This window comes from Chiloscyllium plagiosum, chromosome 11, assembly GCF_004010195.1.
Source record: "Chiloscyllium plagiosum isolate BGI_BamShark_2017 chromosome 11, ASM401019v2, whole genome shotgun sequence".
NCBI classification, from domain to species: domain Eukaryota; kingdom Metazoa; phylum Chordata; class Chondrichthyes; order Orectolobiformes; family Hemiscylliidae; genus Chiloscyllium; species Chiloscyllium plagiosum.
The window spans coordinates 83,923,789-83,941,980 of NC_057720.1; the positions used below are offsets into that span (position 1 = coordinate 83,923,789).

Here is an 18,192-nt window from a genome sequence, read left to right on the forward strand (position 1 = left end):
AGGTGCCATTATCTATGTTATTCAAGACAGGAAGAGGTAATGTAATGCTTTTTGTTGTGGTTAATCCATTTATCTGTAAACAGTGTATCTGCAAAATTCATGGACATATTTCAACAAAGCTTTGTACACAAAAAGAAAGGCCCAAATAAGAACAAATTAAGTTTTGACTAGGACTAAGAGTTCTGGAATTGATTGACATCAAATCCATTGGCATTGATAGATAAGAGAAATTTCAGAATGTTGAGTTGTTTTAAATTAAATATTGTAAAATAATTGTGAATTGTCTCAGCTGTTACAGTAGAATTTGTGATATTGTCAAAATATGAGCAGTGCTTTCAGAGCAAGTTGAGGGATACAGATCAGTCTAAACCCTTCACAGGAGATGAATTTTTCTCGCTTTGTAATGACACAGCATCAAGAAGGGGAGAATCTTCAAGGAAGAGCTACACAACTGTAATAGTGTTATGTTAACACAGTGTGCTGGAAGTTTGATTTCTACTGACATGCTTTGCAGGGTGAAGGGTGAAGAAATGAGCATTGCAATTGGTCACTTCAGTTTTGATGTTCCTTGATCCCAAAATCCTGCTTAAAATCGGTTGAATGTTTTTGGTATCTTTTGGCAATTGGAATGGAAGAACTATTGTTAGGATGGCAGTTGTTACAAAAAAAGTAACTTCCAACATGAACTGTCAAATTCCATTCTAATGCTTGGGATTAAAGGCAGAAAGATCCGATGGTAAATCTGTGCAGTGCATGGGGTAGACTGGGTTTTACATTGCACAAATTGAAGCCAGTGAAATCGACTCAATTTGAAAATGTTGGATGGTCACGACTTTGACAAGGCATCTCCAACTTAAATGCACGGGGACCTCAGTGGATAGTCTGCTATTTTTGCAGCAGATTTTGTGTGTTTGAGCTTATATTTCAAAAACAAGATAATCAAGCTTCTGTCTTGCACTTCTCAGGACTAACACACTTTAAAAACAAACTTTCGAAGGGAACACTATACCAACCATGGTCCAACTGATCAGTGCCCTCTTCTCAAGCTATATAAATGATGTTCTCTTTACAAGGTTGGTTGCTTGCACATCAGTCCTGATGAGTGGGTGTAAGATGGAAAGCTTTCACTTTGTGTCTCTCTATAGCGCTGTGTCACAACAGGAAATAAACTCAAATGTTCATTACTGATAATAAAAGTCCATCATTTTCAGTGCTTAAAACCTTGATATTTTTTCACTTGACAGCATGTATATTTTTCTGAATACAAGGTGAACAGAAAATAAAACATACTATATCCGACACTCAAACAATTATGTGCCCTTTAGAATGACAAGAAATGGTTCATTGCTAGTGGTTAGAACTCTGCAATAAAGAGTCAGCTTCAGCGGACAACAAACATTACTCCCATTAGGGAAAGCTGCAAACAAAGAGTTAAGGTCAGATTTGTTATTTGACAATCTCACATTTCCCATATTCCTTCAGTATCTTGCTGCTCCAGTTTATACACCAAATAACTACAAGGCAAGTTCCCATTAACCACGTTGTCAAGGTGAAGAGAAACAGCGTGCAAGAGAGCTACAAGACTAAACTGGTAAACATCTGAAAGAATAACTGCATGCATTCTTTGTGGGAAATGATCATGCTTATGTGACATTAAAAATAACCATTTTACATTCAGGGCACATGCTCTAACATGAAAGTGAATGACAAAAAACATTATTGACGACTGGCCTTTAATAGAGACTTAAAATTTTCTAATGCACTGATAAAACGCAAATTTTTTGAAGCTGTGCTTTAATTTTTTTTATTATTAAAATAGAAGGTGTTATCCTACATATTGCTTAAATCATTTATTTGCATTGGTGGTGATCAGAACATTATTTTCCAAATAATGGTAGATTACCAGAGAATGTGAACTACAGCACCAGCCATCTTCTCCACTAAAATATGGAGTAATCTTCCATTTATAATAGTTACAGTAAGCAATAGCTCAAGTCTACTCCAAACAAATAATTTATAATTATTTACATACCACTATTATTTTATATTTTAAAAAAGATTTCCATTGCTAAAGTTTGAATCAGTGATTTAAACAGTTCAAGCCTTCCTGCTTTGCAAGAATCATTGTAAACATCCAACCAAATCTGGTGGATCAGAAGTGGAAGGGGTAGAGAAGTACCAGTGCCCATCAGATTTGGAAGTTCCACTGCTAGGTTGGGGTCTCCCACAAGCATGTTTAGTGTACACAGTATCAAATAGTAAACCGACAGATCAAACTTGGCACAGTATAAAGCTAACAATCCCAACACCTAATCAATTGGTCTGTTACCTTTAAGCAAGTTCCATTTTAAAAACAAAACATTCAAAACAGCAAAAAACGGACAAGTTTACAACACTTTCAAACCCAAGCTCTTCAGAACAGTCTCAACCGTGAAACGTTAACCGTTCAGTTGGTCCCATGCTTTATTGTTGTATAGTAACCAGCTATATCTCACTTCCCCACAACCACACAATGCTCAAAGGTTTGGCTGAGAACTGATGTTCTAGCTATGGTTTAGAATGAATGCCTGTTTGGCATCAAGATTCAAATTGGCTGTGAAATGAACATTGCAACACTTAATATGAATTATCGTTTGAAGTTCACCATTTGCACGTAATAATAGGATAAGTTTTATTGAGCACTATTATTACAAAAAAAAAGTACCTTTACCTTCAGCCCTGCAATTAGACAGTTTTAAATTCTCAATAGTCAAAGTAAGAAAATAAATAATACGTTCTGTAGTTTAACTACAATTATGTTGCAGTTTAAACAATATATAATACATTTTGAATTTACAGAAATTGAGGACAGTTTTGTTTTCAGATTCTTGCCTCCTTCCATTTAATCTGCATTGCAGTAATGTCATTACTGTGCTGTATAGGCATTTTTTTCTACATTTCCAATTTCTAATGGGAATACAGTAAGTCAGGACCTACATTAGTGGGTTTTGTAATTTGTCCATATAATATCATTTATGTAACTGAGGCAGGCATGTAAACTAAATATAGCTGCAGGATATCCTAGATTTTATTATTTGGCAATGTAAAGATCAAAAAAATGTACTTAACCTTCAGCAAGCGGAAGGTAACAGCTATCAGAGTTAGCAGAGATTTACCACCTTTCTTTGGGATGCTTAAAACAAGTTGACCTTCTTTGACAAAATGTGAATGGTGAAAAACATACCTACAGTTACAATAAAGATCAAGTGAAAGCGTTTAATCAGAAAGCAATTTTATTGCCTCCATTTATGATCACCTGCATCAAATGCAGAATTCAACTGGACCAACTGATATTTCATCACTCTCCTAGGCACAAGCCTACCTTTCCAAATAATTTATATCCCTGAAGGGAATAGAAACATTTTCTTAAAATTCCTTCAGTTTGTATTCCATACTGTGCATTGTTTACAACAGTCTATATTTGACATATGCAGAACAGCAGTATTATTTGATTTCCAGTTCAAATGTCTTATTTCAAGTGAGTTAGTTTCATTCTGTCTTCCACCAGCACACTGTCTGTCCCAAATTGCTCAATGCACTGCTTGATAGTTGCTATGACAGCCATCAGCCTTCGGTCCATGGCGTCCAAATGTGCATCTGTCAAAACTGGGTTTATGGGATCATGTGACATGGCAGTCCGCATAGCAGTACTCAGAACTCCATTCTTTAGGTAGTTTAACCTATTCCAGGTGGACACTCTAATACTGTAAAAAGAAAGAGTTTATATAGAAACCAGATCAAAACAAGACAAAGTGAAAACTCAAATAATTTATAGCAAGCAATAAGCATGAGGCTGCAGAATAGGAATTAAACTAGAGCACAAAATGCAAATAACAAAAATATCGCTGGAAATTCACAAATTGGAATTCTTTGTTCTATAAAAATATTGCACACAACAAATGTGTTCTGCATGGTAAACAAGCAGTAAACTTCAATGCGTGATCAAAAGATACCTGATTTTAAAAATTCGTTCATAATGTGTGGGCGCACCTGGCTAGGCCAGTATTTATTACACACCCCAAACTGCCCTCAAGATAGTGGGGAACTGTCTTCTGGAACTGCAGTCTTTAGGGTGCAGGAATGCCCACCGTGCTGTTAGGAAAGGAATTTTGAGTTTTACCCAGTGACAAGAATGGTAATGGGAAACTTGCAGGTGATGGTATTCCTACTCTGCTACTATTGGTGGTAGATGTCAGGGGTTTGGATGGTGCCAAAGGAGCCTTGGTGAGTTATTGCAGCGCATCTTGAAGATGGTACACACCACTGCTGTTGTGTGTCCATAATGAAGGGAGCAGGTGAGGTACAAATCAAACAGTTAGCTTTGTTTTGGATGGTGTGGAGCTTTGAGTGTTGCTGAAGCTACACCTATTCAGGCAAGCAGAAAGTATTCCATTACACATGCTGTCTAGCTGGTGGAGGCACACTAGGAAGCGGGTGGAAGGTCCTAGCTACAATACTTTCAGTATTTGAGGATTCATGCATGGTGGTGGAAAGTAATTGTTGATAAAGCAACTGAAGATGATTATGCCTTGGACACTACCCTGAGGAAATCCTGCAGAGATGTCCTTGGGCTGAGATGACTGACCCACAAAAAATATAGCCATCTTAATTGTGTATGAGGTATGACCCCAATGAGCAGAAAGGTTGCTCCTGTTGTCTAGGGCAGTCATTCTCACCCCAGCCCTTTCATCCATGTTTGGACCAAAATAGTAGTGAGGTCAGGAGCCAAGTGGTCCTGGTGGAATCCAAACTGAATATCATTGGCCAAGCTATTTTCTTTGCATGTGTTTCCTACAATGATTCCAGAGATGACTCTTTACATTATGAGGAAAGGTTAGAGAAGCTGGAATCCTTTGGTAAAGGTTTTCAAAATCATGATGGGCCTAGAGACAGTAGATAGGAAGAAACTTCTCATTCATAAATGCGTAGAGAATCAGAGGGCACAATTTTAATGTTTTGCAAAAGAAAAAATGCAAGGCGAGAAAAAAACTCATTACACAGTGAGTAGGTAATGAATGGAGTTCACTGCCTGGACATGTGATGGAGGCAGGTTCACAGTTCAGCCATTCAAGACTGGTGGAGTAGCAGATAGTGAAGGGGACTGTCAGATAGTAGAACAGAATATGGATAGATTGGAGAGTTGGGCAGAGAAATGGCAGATGGAGCTCAATCCTGGCAGATGGAGTTCAATGCATTTTGGAAGATGCAATTTCAGAGCGAACTATACAGTAAATGGAAAAGTCCTGGGGTAAAATGATGTACAGAGAGTTCTGGGTGTTCAGGTTCATGTTCCTTGAAGATGGCAATGCAGGTCAGTAGAATGGTCAAGAATCGGATGGGGTATTGAGTAGAAGGATTGGCAGGTCATGTTACAGTTGTATAAGACTTCAGTTTGGCCACATTTGGAATATTGCATACAGTTCTGGTCGCCACATTACCAAAAGGATGTGGATGCTTTGGAGATGATGCAGTGGAGGTTCACCAGAATGTAGCCTGGTATGGAGGGTACTAGCTATGAGGAGAGGTTGAGTAGATTAAGATTATTTTCATTGGAGAGGAGGAGGTTGGGGGGGGGGGTGGGGGGGTACCTGATTGAGGCCTACAAAATCATGAGAGGTGTAGGCAGGGTGGATAGCAAGAAATGTTTTCCCAGTGGAGGACTCAATTACTAGGGGTCATGAGTTCAAAGTGAGAGGGGAAAAGTTTAGGAGAGATATACATAGAACACAGTACAGTACAGAACAGGCCCTTCAGCCCACGATGTTGTGCCGACCATTGACCCTCATGTGAGGTAAACCTAGTGTACGAACTCTCAAATTTCTGTGACCATATGCATGTCCAGCAGTCTCTTAAATATCCCCAATGACCTCGCTTCCGCAACTGCTGCTGGCAACGCATTCCATGCTCTCACAACTCTGTGTAAAGAACCTGCTTTTGACATCCCCTCTATACTTTCCGCCAAACAGCTTAAAACTGTGACCCTTCATGTTAACAATTTCTGCCCTGGGAAAAAAATTCTGGCCATCAACTCTATCTATGCCTCTCATTATCTTGTACACCTCAATTAGGTCCCCTCTCTTCCTTCTTTTTTCCAATGAGAAAAGTCCGAGCTCAGTCAACCTCTCTTTGCAAGATAAGCCCTCCATTCCAAGCAGCATCCTGGTAAACCTACTTTGAACCCTCTCCAAATCATCCACATCTTTCCTATAATAGGGTGACCAGAACTGGACACAGTATTCCAAGTGCGGTCTAACCAAAGTTTTATAGAGCTGCAACAAGATCTCACGGCTCTTAAACTCAATCCCCCTGTTAATGAAAGCCAAAACACCATATGCTTTCTTAACAACCCTGTCCACCTAGGTGGCAATTTTAAGGGAGACCTATGTACCTGCACACCAAGATCCCGCTGTTCCTCCACACTGCCAAAAATCCTGTCTTTAATCCTGTACTCAACTTTCAAGTTCGACCTTCCAAAATTCATCACCTCGCATTTATCCAGATTGAACTCCATCTGCCACCTCTCAGCCCATCTCTGCATCCTGTCAATGTCACACTGCAGCCTACAACAGTCCTCTATACTTTCAACGACACCTCCAACCTTTGTGTCGTCTGCAAACTTACTAACCCATCCTTCAATCTCCTCATCCAAATCATTAATAAAAATTACAAAGAGTAGAGGCCCAAGAACAGAGCCCTGTGGAACACCACTCACCACTGACTTCCAGGCAGAATACTTTCCTTTCACTACCACTTGCTGTCTTCTGCCGACCAGCCAATTCTGTATCCAGACAGCTAAATTTCCCTGTATCCCACTCCTCCTGACCTTCTGAACGAGCCTACCATGGGGAACCTTTTCAAATGCCTTACTGAAGTCCATATACACAACACCGCTCGACCCTCATCAACTTGTCTAGTAACATCCTCAAAGAACTCAATAAGATTTGTGAGGCATGACCTGCCCCTCACAAAGCTGTGCTTACTGCCTTTAATCAAGCCATGCTCTTCCAGATTGTCATAAATCCTATCCCTCAGAATCCTTTCTAACACCTTGCAGACGACAGACGTGAGACTGACTGGGATTTGCTGGGGATTTCCCTATTTCCTTTCTTGGAGGGGAATTACATTTGCCTCCCTCCAGTACAACTCAGGTGGAGAGCGAGGATGCAAAGATCTTTGCAAGCGACGAAGCAATCACATTTCACGCTTCCCAAAGCAGCTGAGGACAAATTTGGTCTGGCCCTGGCGACTTGTCAATCTTAATGTTTGTCAAAATTTTCAACATATCAGCTTCCTCAATCTCTATCCATTCCAGCATGCTTACCTGCTCCCCAATGGTTTCATTCACTACAAGGTCCTTTTCTTTAGTAAAGACAGAAGCAAAAAACTCATTTAGGGCTTCCCCTACCTCCTCAGACTCTATACACAAGTTCCCTATGCTATCCCTGATCGGCCCTACTCTCTCTTTGATCATTCTCTTATTCCTCACATACGTGTAAAATGCCTTTGGATTCTTCCTAATCCTTCCTGCCAAGCCTTTTTCGTGCCCCTTCCTGGCTCTCCTCAGACCATTTTTGAGCTCCTTCCTCGCCTGCCTGTAATCCTGTAGAGCTGAGCAAGACCCTTGCTTCCTCCACCTTACGTAAGCTGCCTTCTTTCTTTTGATGAGAAGCTCCTCTGCTCTCGTCATCCAAGGTTCCTTTATCTTATCCCTTCTTGCCTGTCTCAGAGGAACACATTTGTGCATCACTCGCAACAACTGTTCCTTAAACAGTCTCCATATGTCTATAGTGCCCTTTCCATGGAACAATTGCTCCCAGTCCATGCTTCCCAATGACGTCTGATAGTATCATAGTTTACTTTTCCCCAATTAAATATCCTCCCATTGTGCCTCCTTTTCTCCTTCTCCATAGCTATGTAGAATGTGAGGCAGTTGTGGTCACTATCCCCAAAATGCTCTCCCATCGCAAGATCTGACATCTGGAAAGTGGAAAGTTCTTCACACAGAGGATAGTGGGTGCATGGAATGTGGTGCCAGAGGAGGTGGTAGGGGCAAGAACGATAGCGTCATTTAAGATGTATTGAGACAGACACATGAATGGGCAGGGAACAAAGGGATACAGATCCTTAGAAAATGGGTGGCAGACTTAGATAGAGGATATGGATTGGCGCAGGCTTGGAGGGCCAAAGGGCCTGTTCTTGTGCTGAAATTTCTTTGTTCTTTCATTGTATGATCATAGCTAATCTTAGGCTTTAACTCTACTTTCCTGCTCATTTGCCATACCTTGATTATGAGAGAGATCAAAAATCTGCTTATCTCAGCCTCAACTATATTCAGTGATGGAACATCTACAACCTTCTGGGTACAGAATTCCAAAGATTCACAACCATGTGAGTGAAGAAACTTCTCATCTTAGGTCTTAAATGACCGGCTCCTTATTCTGAAATTGTGCCCCTTATTCTTGATCACCCAGTCACAGGAAACAACTATGCAATTATGTACTAATCAAACCTGTTCAATTTTGAATGTTTCAAAGAGATCATATCTCATTCTTCTAAACTCCAGGAATATAGGGTCAATTTAGACAATTTCTTATTATAGGACAGCCCTCTCATCATAGGGAAAATCCAGTGAACCTTTATTTACTAAGCTTATCCTCCTGTAAATATGGAGACTAAATGGCACACAACATTCTAGATGTGGTCTTATCAAAACCACATAAGATTGATGGAATATTTCAGTATTCTTGCAATCCAGTTCACTTGCAATGAAGGCTAGGATATCATTTGCTTTTCTGAAATATTTGCTGTATGAGTGCACTCAAGTCTCTCTGAATATCAACATTTATAGGTTTCACACTGTCCTAGTCCTCAACAAAACTAATAATAAAGAGAAATTTGAACATTCCAGCAGAAAGAATGACATTTCATGCTTTAAGATATTTATTATATTAAAAGACTAAAAATACTGACTGAACAATATATAAAAAAGTATACTTCAAACCATAGACAAAATACCTCCATTTCTTATTTTTAGCACAAAAAACACACACACAAAAGGTATACCTTACAAAGTTGACATTCAATTCTGCCAGAATCAGTCCACAATAATTTTTAGTTCCTCAGGGTTTATTTCTCTTATTTTCTTTTCACAGTTGGTTATCTCTAATTTCAGACCTACCCTTCAAGATGAAAAGTATATCTGGAGATCCTCCCTCTAAAGCAAATTAGATCATTTTTATTCCTCATGAATTTGATGTTTTGAAGTGAAATATTCCACATGTATTCCATCATGATGCTGTTTCGAAATTTTAATTCTCTAACTGCTTTCTCTCCCTGACAGACTATTCTATCTATAACATCATGTTATTTTCAGAAAATCTGCAACCTCATCTCAAAGTCATTCAACAACATGAATTACATTGGCATTGTAATTCATTGTAACCAGGTTAAATGCTGATTAGCTATCCTTGAGAGCTCAACTACTTTTACTAATTCGTGAGTAGTGGTAGTGGTGAGCTGTCTTTTAGAACTGCTCCATTTGAGATCGGTAGACCCACAATGTCATTAGGAGAGGAAGTTCCAGGATTTTGATCCAGCTGTCTGTCCTGTCCTGGAATCAAATGCATAATTCAAAGTACCCCTTCACAACCTGACAACTTAAACATATTTCTGGCACTTGGAAGACTCAGTCTGTCTCCTGGTATTCACAACAGCAAACGCATGAATATGTTACACATTCTCACTACTGGTAAGTCCTTGCTTTAAGTTGTCTCGCTTAGCACCATTCCATTTCAATGTCATTTTAATTTTTTTTGACGGCCTTGCTTCCTCCTCCTAACCCTTCCAACAGTCACTATCGGCAGAAACGTTTGACTTCTTTTCAGATCATAGTGTCAACTATGTCTCAGTGGGTGTACAGTCATATAGCATGGAAACAAATCCTTTGGTCCAACTCGTCCATGCTGACAGGTTTCCTAAACTGAACTAATCCCATTTACCTCATTTGGCCGATATCACCCTAAACCTTTCCTATTCATGTACTCTGCCAAATGTATTTTAAATATTGCTACGAAACATAAACTCCAAACAATCCAGGGTACTGATTGCCTTCTGGATACTTCTTCCCATATATTCACCATACCCTTTTCCTTTCTCCCCCCCCCCCCCCCCACCATGATGTTGAACAGTCTGTGCTCAGCAAAAGATTTAGCTTTATGCCTCCAGCTCAATGAATTTTGGGCATGAGACAATGCTGAACTTCTTCCATTGTCTTCACCACTTTGATTTTTTTAGATTTAGATTTCCTACAGTGTGGAAACAGGCCCTTCGGCCCAACAAGTCCACACCGAAGAGCAACCCACCCAGACCCATTTCCCTCTGACTAATGTACCTAACACTATGGCCAATTCACTTGACCTGGACATCTTTGGACTGTGGGAGGAACCCGGAGCACCCGGAGGAAACCCACGCAGACAAGGGAGAATGCGCAAACTCCACACAGGCAGTCGCCCGAGGCTGGAATCGAACCTGGGACCTTGGTGGTGTGAGGCAGCAGTGCTAACTACTGAGCCACCGTGCCGCCCCCAAGAGGGAAGTCCCTCTCCCTGCTGCACCTGCCTTTTCACGTCCCCACTCCACCTCACTCTGGTTTTTTTCCAACACTTGATCTATTCATTGAGAACTCCTGACATGACATTGGTTGCCTTAATTTATCTGCTCTTCTCACCACTCTAAACAGTTTCCCTCTGAAATTGCTGCACTCCATTTCCTCAAGTCCAACCCTGATCTTGTTATCCAAACTTGGTAATAAGAGTAATGTGGTTATTGTTTAGTGTGCAGACCTCTACCTGACAGAAGATGAATGCCAATTCTCAGTCACTTCCTCCTATCTCCCCAAGGATCAAAATCTCACCAATGAAAACCAAGCTGTTGTTTCCAGGACTATCATGGATGTGGTTTCCTCCAGAGATCTCCCACCCACAACTTCACACCTCAGTTTCCCCACCCCACACAGCCTTCTTCTACTGTATCCCCAAAATCCACAAACAGCTCATCAATTCCTGCCCCACTGAAACTTTTTTCTACCTTGACTCTACTCTTTCTCCCTATAGACACTATGTTGGTTCCACAATTTCCAGTTTTCTGGTACTAGCCTCTTGTTCTTTGTCATTCTCTGCTTCTCCCTTGAAAAAGTACCTGCAAAGTCTCCATCCACTACCACCCTCTTTCACTTGGCTGAGCTTATCATCACTTTGAACAACTTCTCCCTTAAATCATCCGATTTTCTCCAAGTTAGAGGTGTACCATGGGTACCACATGGGTCTCTCTGTGGGGTCTGTGAAACATTCCTTGGCTCAATCTACTGAGATTCCACCCACAAATCTTTCTTCTATACAACAATGTCATCTTTGGTTTTGCCCTTGTCTGGAATTGGAAATTTTAATCAGTTTTGGTTACAATTCCAGCCTTCTCTTCCTCTCATCTTAAGCTAGTCCATCTCTGATTCCTCCCTTTCTTGACTTCACTATTTCCATTTGTGAGCACAAGCTATCCACCAGTATCTATTACAAGCCCAATGACTCCCACAGTTACCTCAACTACATTTACTTTCTTCAAGGATTCCATTCTCCTGGTTTCTCTGTCTCCATTGCATCTGTTCTGATGATGCCATGATCCACGGGTCTGTCTCCAATATGACCTTTGTTTTCCTCAAACAAGGCCCTGTCATTTCACCCCCGTCCAATGTGGTTGACAATGTCTTCAGCATGTCCAACCCATCTTCCAGACTTCTGGCCTCACCCCTTCCCTTCCATTCCGGAACAATGACAGTGTCCCACTTGTCCTTGTTTTCCACCTCACTAGTCGTCACATTCAAATGATCATCCTTTGCTATTTTTGCCACATTCAGCATTATGCCACCACCAGACACATTTTCTCTTCCTCTCCATTCCACAGCATTCCACAGACCATTCCCCATGATAGGTCCACTCCTCCATCAGTCCCCATGGCAGTTTCCCATGTAATCGTAAAAGGTGTAATACTTGCCTGTTCACTTCCTCATATATTCAAGGCCCCATACACACTTTCCAGGTGGAGTAGTGTTTCACTTGTACATCTTTCAATCTGGGCCACTGCATTTGCTGCTACTTTGGCAAGATCAAGTGCAGGCTAGTGACTGCTTTGGGGAGCACCTCTGTTTGTGTGCAGGAATAACCTTGACCTCCCAACTGCTTTTCATTTCAGTAAACCACCTTGGTCTCATGCTGACATTTCTGACCTGGGCTTGCTGCAATATTGAATTCGGTAACTTCAGTAACCGTTGTGTTCTTCATTTTACTCCCCCTACCCATCAGCACTAACTAAACTCTGCCACAAGAGTGTGGTCAATCTAAATAACGAATGCTTTTAAAAACATCTTTTCAAATACTGGACAGGGGTTATTGGGTACTGACCTGTATTCATTATACATTATTTAGTGATGTATTTCAGTTTGCAGGTTATTTCAACTGGGAATGCACAGTGCTATACGTGTATAGTAGAGTATTCTAACTATTTTATTCCAAGTTAAAAGTAGGAACCCAACTATGACTTTAACATTGATTCCTACGAGAACCTATGATTCATTTAAAGTCGTGTCATTTCAAGTTATGATTTTTAGGAATGCAGGCACAACTTCTAAGAACTCATTGTAAAATCAATTTGGCTATCCTTAAATTGGTAATTGTCAGGCAGATTTAAGAACAAATCACATGATCCCCCTCCTATAATCCTGAACTGAGACAGTCCCAAAACATCATTCTTATAAATCTCACAAATGAAACAAAGGTTTATACAAATTTCTATTTTTATATGTTCTTACTACCAAAGTGATGAATTTCAGACATCCCTATATTACTTTCCATCTACAACTTTGCTGTACAGTTGATTGGCCTTTTGCTGTCTCTTTGCAACCTGAGTTTTCCTCACAACTTGCATTTTCACCTAGCTTTGTACCATCAGAAAACTTAGGATACGTGACTTTGTGTCTCCTTATTAGTCAACATTAAATATAGCGCTCCACTAGTCATAGCCTGGCAACTTGAAAATGCCCCAGTTATCTCTACCGCATCCTGATCTATTAACCAATCCTAAATATCTGCTCATTCATCATACCAACTTTGAGCCCTTAGCTTGTGTATTAACCTCTTACATACAGAAGAATTTAGGAGCGGGCCATTCAGCCACTCAAGGCTGCTTAGTTATTCCAGATCATGGTTGATCATGTACTGTACTATCCCCATAATATGATGCCATTAGTAACTAGCAATAATGAATTTCTGTCCTGAAACTTGCTTAATAACTGAGCTTCCCAAGCCCATGGGTAGAGCATTCCAAAGATTCACCACCCTTTGATCAAAATGTTTTTCCTCATCTCAATCCTAAATGGCTCATTTTTTATTCTGAGACAGTGTCTCCTGATTGTAGACCCCACAGCCAGGGAAACTCTATCAACTCAGTCTATCCCTTTAAGAATTTATAAGTTTCCTCCCATTCTGCTAAACTGCAGAGAATACAGGCCCAGTTTCCTCAATCTCATAGCAAAGTCCCACCATCCCAGGCTGGTGAACCTCCATGCATTCATCTAGGCAAGGGGACTAGAACTTCATGCACTATTCCAGGTGCGGTCTCATCAGTGCTCTATACAGTTGAAATATTTTATTTCTGTATTCAAATCCTCCTGCAATAAAGGCGAATATACTGTTTTGTCTTCTGAATTGCTTCCTGAAAGCACCTTTCAGTAACTTATGAACAATAACATCTAAGTCCTTTTGGGTATCCACACATCAGTTTTTTCACAAGTGGATAACCAAACACTTTCTATATTATTTCCATCAGCTGTACTTTTGTACACTCACTTAGCCTGTCTAAATTCCTACGGAATCTCTTTGCATCTTCCTCAACTCACAGTCCTAAGTTCTACCATAGTATATAAATAAGGATAAGCCCATAAGACATAGGAACAGAAATTAAGCCATTGGGTCTGCTCTGCAATTCAATCATGGCTGGTAGGTTTATCAGTCCCATTTTTACACTTTTCCCCCCGTAATCTTTGATCCCAGTAGCAATCAAGAACATATCCATCTCTGATGTGGAGACTTTGGAGAAGATGCAAAGGACGGCACGGTGGCTCAGTGGTTAGCTGAGGGATCCAGGTTCAATTTCAACCTCAGGCAGTTTGCAAATTCTCCCAGTGTCTGCATGGGTTTCCCCCGGGCGCTCCAGTTTCCTCCCACACTCCAAAGATATGCAGGTTAGGTCAACTGGCCATGCTAAATTACTCATAGGGATGTGTAGGTTAGGTGCATTAGTCAGGGGCAAATGTAGGATAGGGGAATGGGTCTGGGTAGGTTACTCTTGGGAGGATCAGTGTGGACTTGTTGGCCCGAAGAGCCTGTTTCCATACTTGTAGGGATTCGAATGCAAATTCAAAAGAAGTTTACTTGCATTTTGCTTGGATTGGAGTGTATTAGCTAGAAGCAGAGGTTGGACAAATTTGAATTGTTTTTGCTCAAGTGTCAGAAGCTGAGGGGTGACTTTTAGAAGTATATAAAATTATGAGAGGCCTGGATAGGATGAATAGTTGGAGTTTTTTTTCCCAGGATAGAAATGCCAAATACGAGGAGATAAAGGTTTAAAGTGAGAGGACACGTGCAAGGCAAGACATTTTACACCGAGGATGTCAGGTGTCCAGAACGCAATGCCAGGGGAGGTGGTAGAAGCAGAAACAATAGCAACATTTAAGAGGCATTTAAACAGCCATACGAACAGGCTGGGAATAAAAGGTTACAGACCATGTGGAGACAGATAGGATTAGTTTAGAATGGCATTATGGTTGGCACAGACACGCTAGGCTAAAGGGCCTGTTCCTGTGCTGTATTATTCGATGTTCTTTGCTCTATGTATGTATCATCTGAAAACTTGGAATTATTACAATTATCCTCCAGGTCCAAATCATTAATGTACAGTTAAAATCTAAGACTTTGCAGTATTCCACGAGTTATGGAGTCCTCTGGCAGCTCATTCCATACATGCACCACCCTCTACATGAAAAGGTTGCCCCTTAGGTCCCTTTTATATCTTTCCCCTCTTCCCCTGAACCTATGCCAAGTTACTGCCTACCAACTTAAGAATGACCCATTTATTCCTACTCTTTGCTTTCTGCCTGTTAACAAATCCTCAATTCATGCTAATAAACCAAAAGAGAAAATGCTGGAAAATCTCAGCAGGTCTGGCAGCATCTATAAGGAGAGAAAAGAGCTGACTTTTCAAGTCTAACTGACCCTTTGTCAAAGCTGCACGCTAGTACGTTATTCTCAATCCACACACTTTATCAAACATCCTTTCAAAATCCACATCCATTGGAGCCCCCTTATTGTAAATCTTTTGTGATACTTTATCAAATACCTTTTGAAAATCCAAGCATTATATCCTCAAAAAACTTCAATAAATTTGTCAAACAGGATTTTTCTTTCGTCAAACCATCTTGTCTGGATCATATTAAACTTTTCGAACTGAATTTTAAAAGTTTCTTTAGTAACAGATTCTAGCACTTTCCGAATGACTGACCCTTAAAGAACAAAGCAAGTTACAGCACAGGAACAGGCCCTTCAGCTCTCCAATCCTGTGCCGATCCAGATCCTCTATCTAAACCTATCGCCTATTTTCTAAGTATCTGTATCCCTTTGTTCCCTGCCCATTCATGTAGCTGTTCTAGAAACATCTTAAATGATGCTATCGTGCTCGCATCTACCAACTCCACTGGCAACGTGTACGAGGCACCCATCACCCTCCGCGTAAAGAACTTTTCTTTATATATATCTCCGTTAAATCTGTCCCTTCTCACTTTGAACTCATGACCCCATGTAATTGATTTGCCCACTCTGGGAAAAAGCTTCAAGCTATCCACCCTGTCGATACTTCTCATGATTTTATAGACCTCCATCAGGTCCCCCCTCAACCTCTAATGAAAATAATCCTACTCAACCTCTTTTCATAGCTAGCGCCCTCCACCCAAGGCAACATTCTAGTGAACCTCCTCTGCACTCACTCTAAAGCATCCACATCCTTCTGGTAATTTGGCTACCAGAACTGTACGCAGTATTCCAAATGTAGCCAAATCAAAGTCTTATACAACTGTAACATGACCCTGCCAATTCTTGTACTCAATACCCCATCTGATGAAAGAAAGCATGCCATACGCCTTCTTAATCACACCATTGATCTGCATTGACACCTTCAGGGAACAATGGACTTGAACACCCAGATCTCTCTGTATATCAATTTTCTCCAGGACTTTTCCATTTGCTGTATAGTTCGCTTTTGAATTGGATCTTCCAAAATGCATCACTCGCATTTGCCAGGATTGAACTCCATATGCCATTTCTCTGCTCAAATCTCCAAACTATCTATATTCTACTGTATTCTCTGACAGTCGCCTTCAATATCTGCTACTCCACCAATCTTAGTCATCTGCAAACTTGCTAATGAGACCACCTATACCTTCCTCCAAATCATTTATGTATATCACGAACAACAGTATTCCCAACAGAGATCCCTGTGGAACAGCACAGGTCATAGTTCTCCATTTTGAGAAAATCCCTTCCACTACTACTCTGTCTCCTGTTGTCTAGCCAGTTCTTTATCCATCTAGTTAATACACCCTGGACCCCATGTGACTTCACCTCCATCAGCATACTATGGAGAGCCTTATCAAACACCTTACTGAAGTCCGTGTATATGACATCTACAGCCTTCCCTCATCAATAATCTTTGTCACTTCCTCAAAGAATTATATTAAGTTGGTAAGACAGGACTTTCCCTGCACAACATCACTGATAAGCCCATTTTCTTCCAAATGGGAATAGATCCTATCCCTCAGTATCTTCTCCAGCAGCTTGCCTACCAATGACATCAGGCTCACCGGTCTATAACTACCTGGATTATCCCAGCTACCCTTCTTAAACAAAGGGGACAAAATGAGCACTTCTCCAGTCCTCCAGTGTTCAAGGATGCTGCAAAGATATCTGTTAAGGGCCCAGCTATTTCCTCTCTTGCTTCCCTCAGTAATCTGGGATCGATCCCATCCGGACTTAGGGACTTGTCCACATTAATGCCTTTTAGAATACCTAACATTTCCTCCCTCCTTATGCTTACTTGACCTAGAGTAATCAAACATCCATCCCCAATCTCACCATCTGTCACGTCCCTCTCCGTGGGGAATGCAAAGTACTCATTAGGAATCTCACCCATTTTCTCGGACTCCACGCAAAATTTTCCTCCTTTGTCCTTGAGTGGGCCAACCCTTTCTTTAGTTACCCTCTTGCTCCTTACATATGAATAAAAGGTTTTGGGATTTTTGTTAACCCTGTTTGCTAAAGATATCTCATGACCTCTTTTAGTCCTCTTAATTCCTTGTCTCAGATTGGTCCTACATTCACGATATTCTTCCAAAGCTTTGTCTGTCTTCAGTCGCCTAGACTTTATGTATGCTTCCTTTTTCCTCTTAGTTAGTCTCTCAATTTCACCTGTCATCCATGGTTCCTAAACTTGCCATTTCTATCCCTAATTTTCACAGGAACATGTCTCTCCTACACACTAATCAACCACTCTTTAAAAGCCTCTCACATATCAAATGTGAAGGATTTACCTTCAAATAGCTGCTCCCAATCTACATTCCCAGCTCCTGCCAAATTTTGGTAAAGTTGGTCTTCCCCCAATTTAGCGGAGAAAGTGAGGTCTGCAGATGCTGGAGATCACAGCTGAAAATGTGTTGCTGGAAAAGCGCAGCAGGTCAGGCAGCATCCAGGGAACAGGAGAATCGACATTTCGGGCATAAGCCCTTCTTCAGGAATGAGGAAAGTTTGTCCACCAGGCTAAGATAAAAGGTAGGGAGGAGGGACTTGGGGGAGGGGCGTCGGAAATGTGATAGGTGGAAAGAGGTCAAGGTGAGGGTGATAGGTCAGACTGGGGTGGGGGCGGAGAGGTCGGGAAGAAGATTGCAGGTTAGGAAGGCGGTGCTGAATTCGATGGATTTGACTGAGACAAGGTGGGGGGAGGGGAAATGAGGAAACTGGTGAAACCCGAGTTCATCCCTTGTGGTTGGAGAGTTCCTAG

At 41.0% G+C, this 18,192-nt stretch overlaps 1 protein-coding gene across 2 annotated transcripts in view; it reads right to left on the reverse strand.

Annotated features, from left to right (window-relative positions):
* Window positions 1–1,716: 1,716 nt before the first annotated feature.
* fam20b (FAM20B glycosaminoglycan xylosylkinase) overlaps window positions 1,717–18,192 on the reverse strand; it is a 155,610-nt gene continuing 139,134 nt past the window's right edge. The window contains exon 9 of one of the 2 annotated variants that reach the window (XM_043699967.1): window positions 1,717–3,743. In XM_043699967.1, the coding sequence (XP_043555902.1) occupies window positions 3,509–3,743 (235 nt within the window). In that variant the 3' untranslated portion in view covers window positions 1,717–3,508. The remainder of the gene's footprint in view (window positions 3,744–18,192) is intronic. The other variant, XM_043699969.1, reaches the window with a different exon arrangement.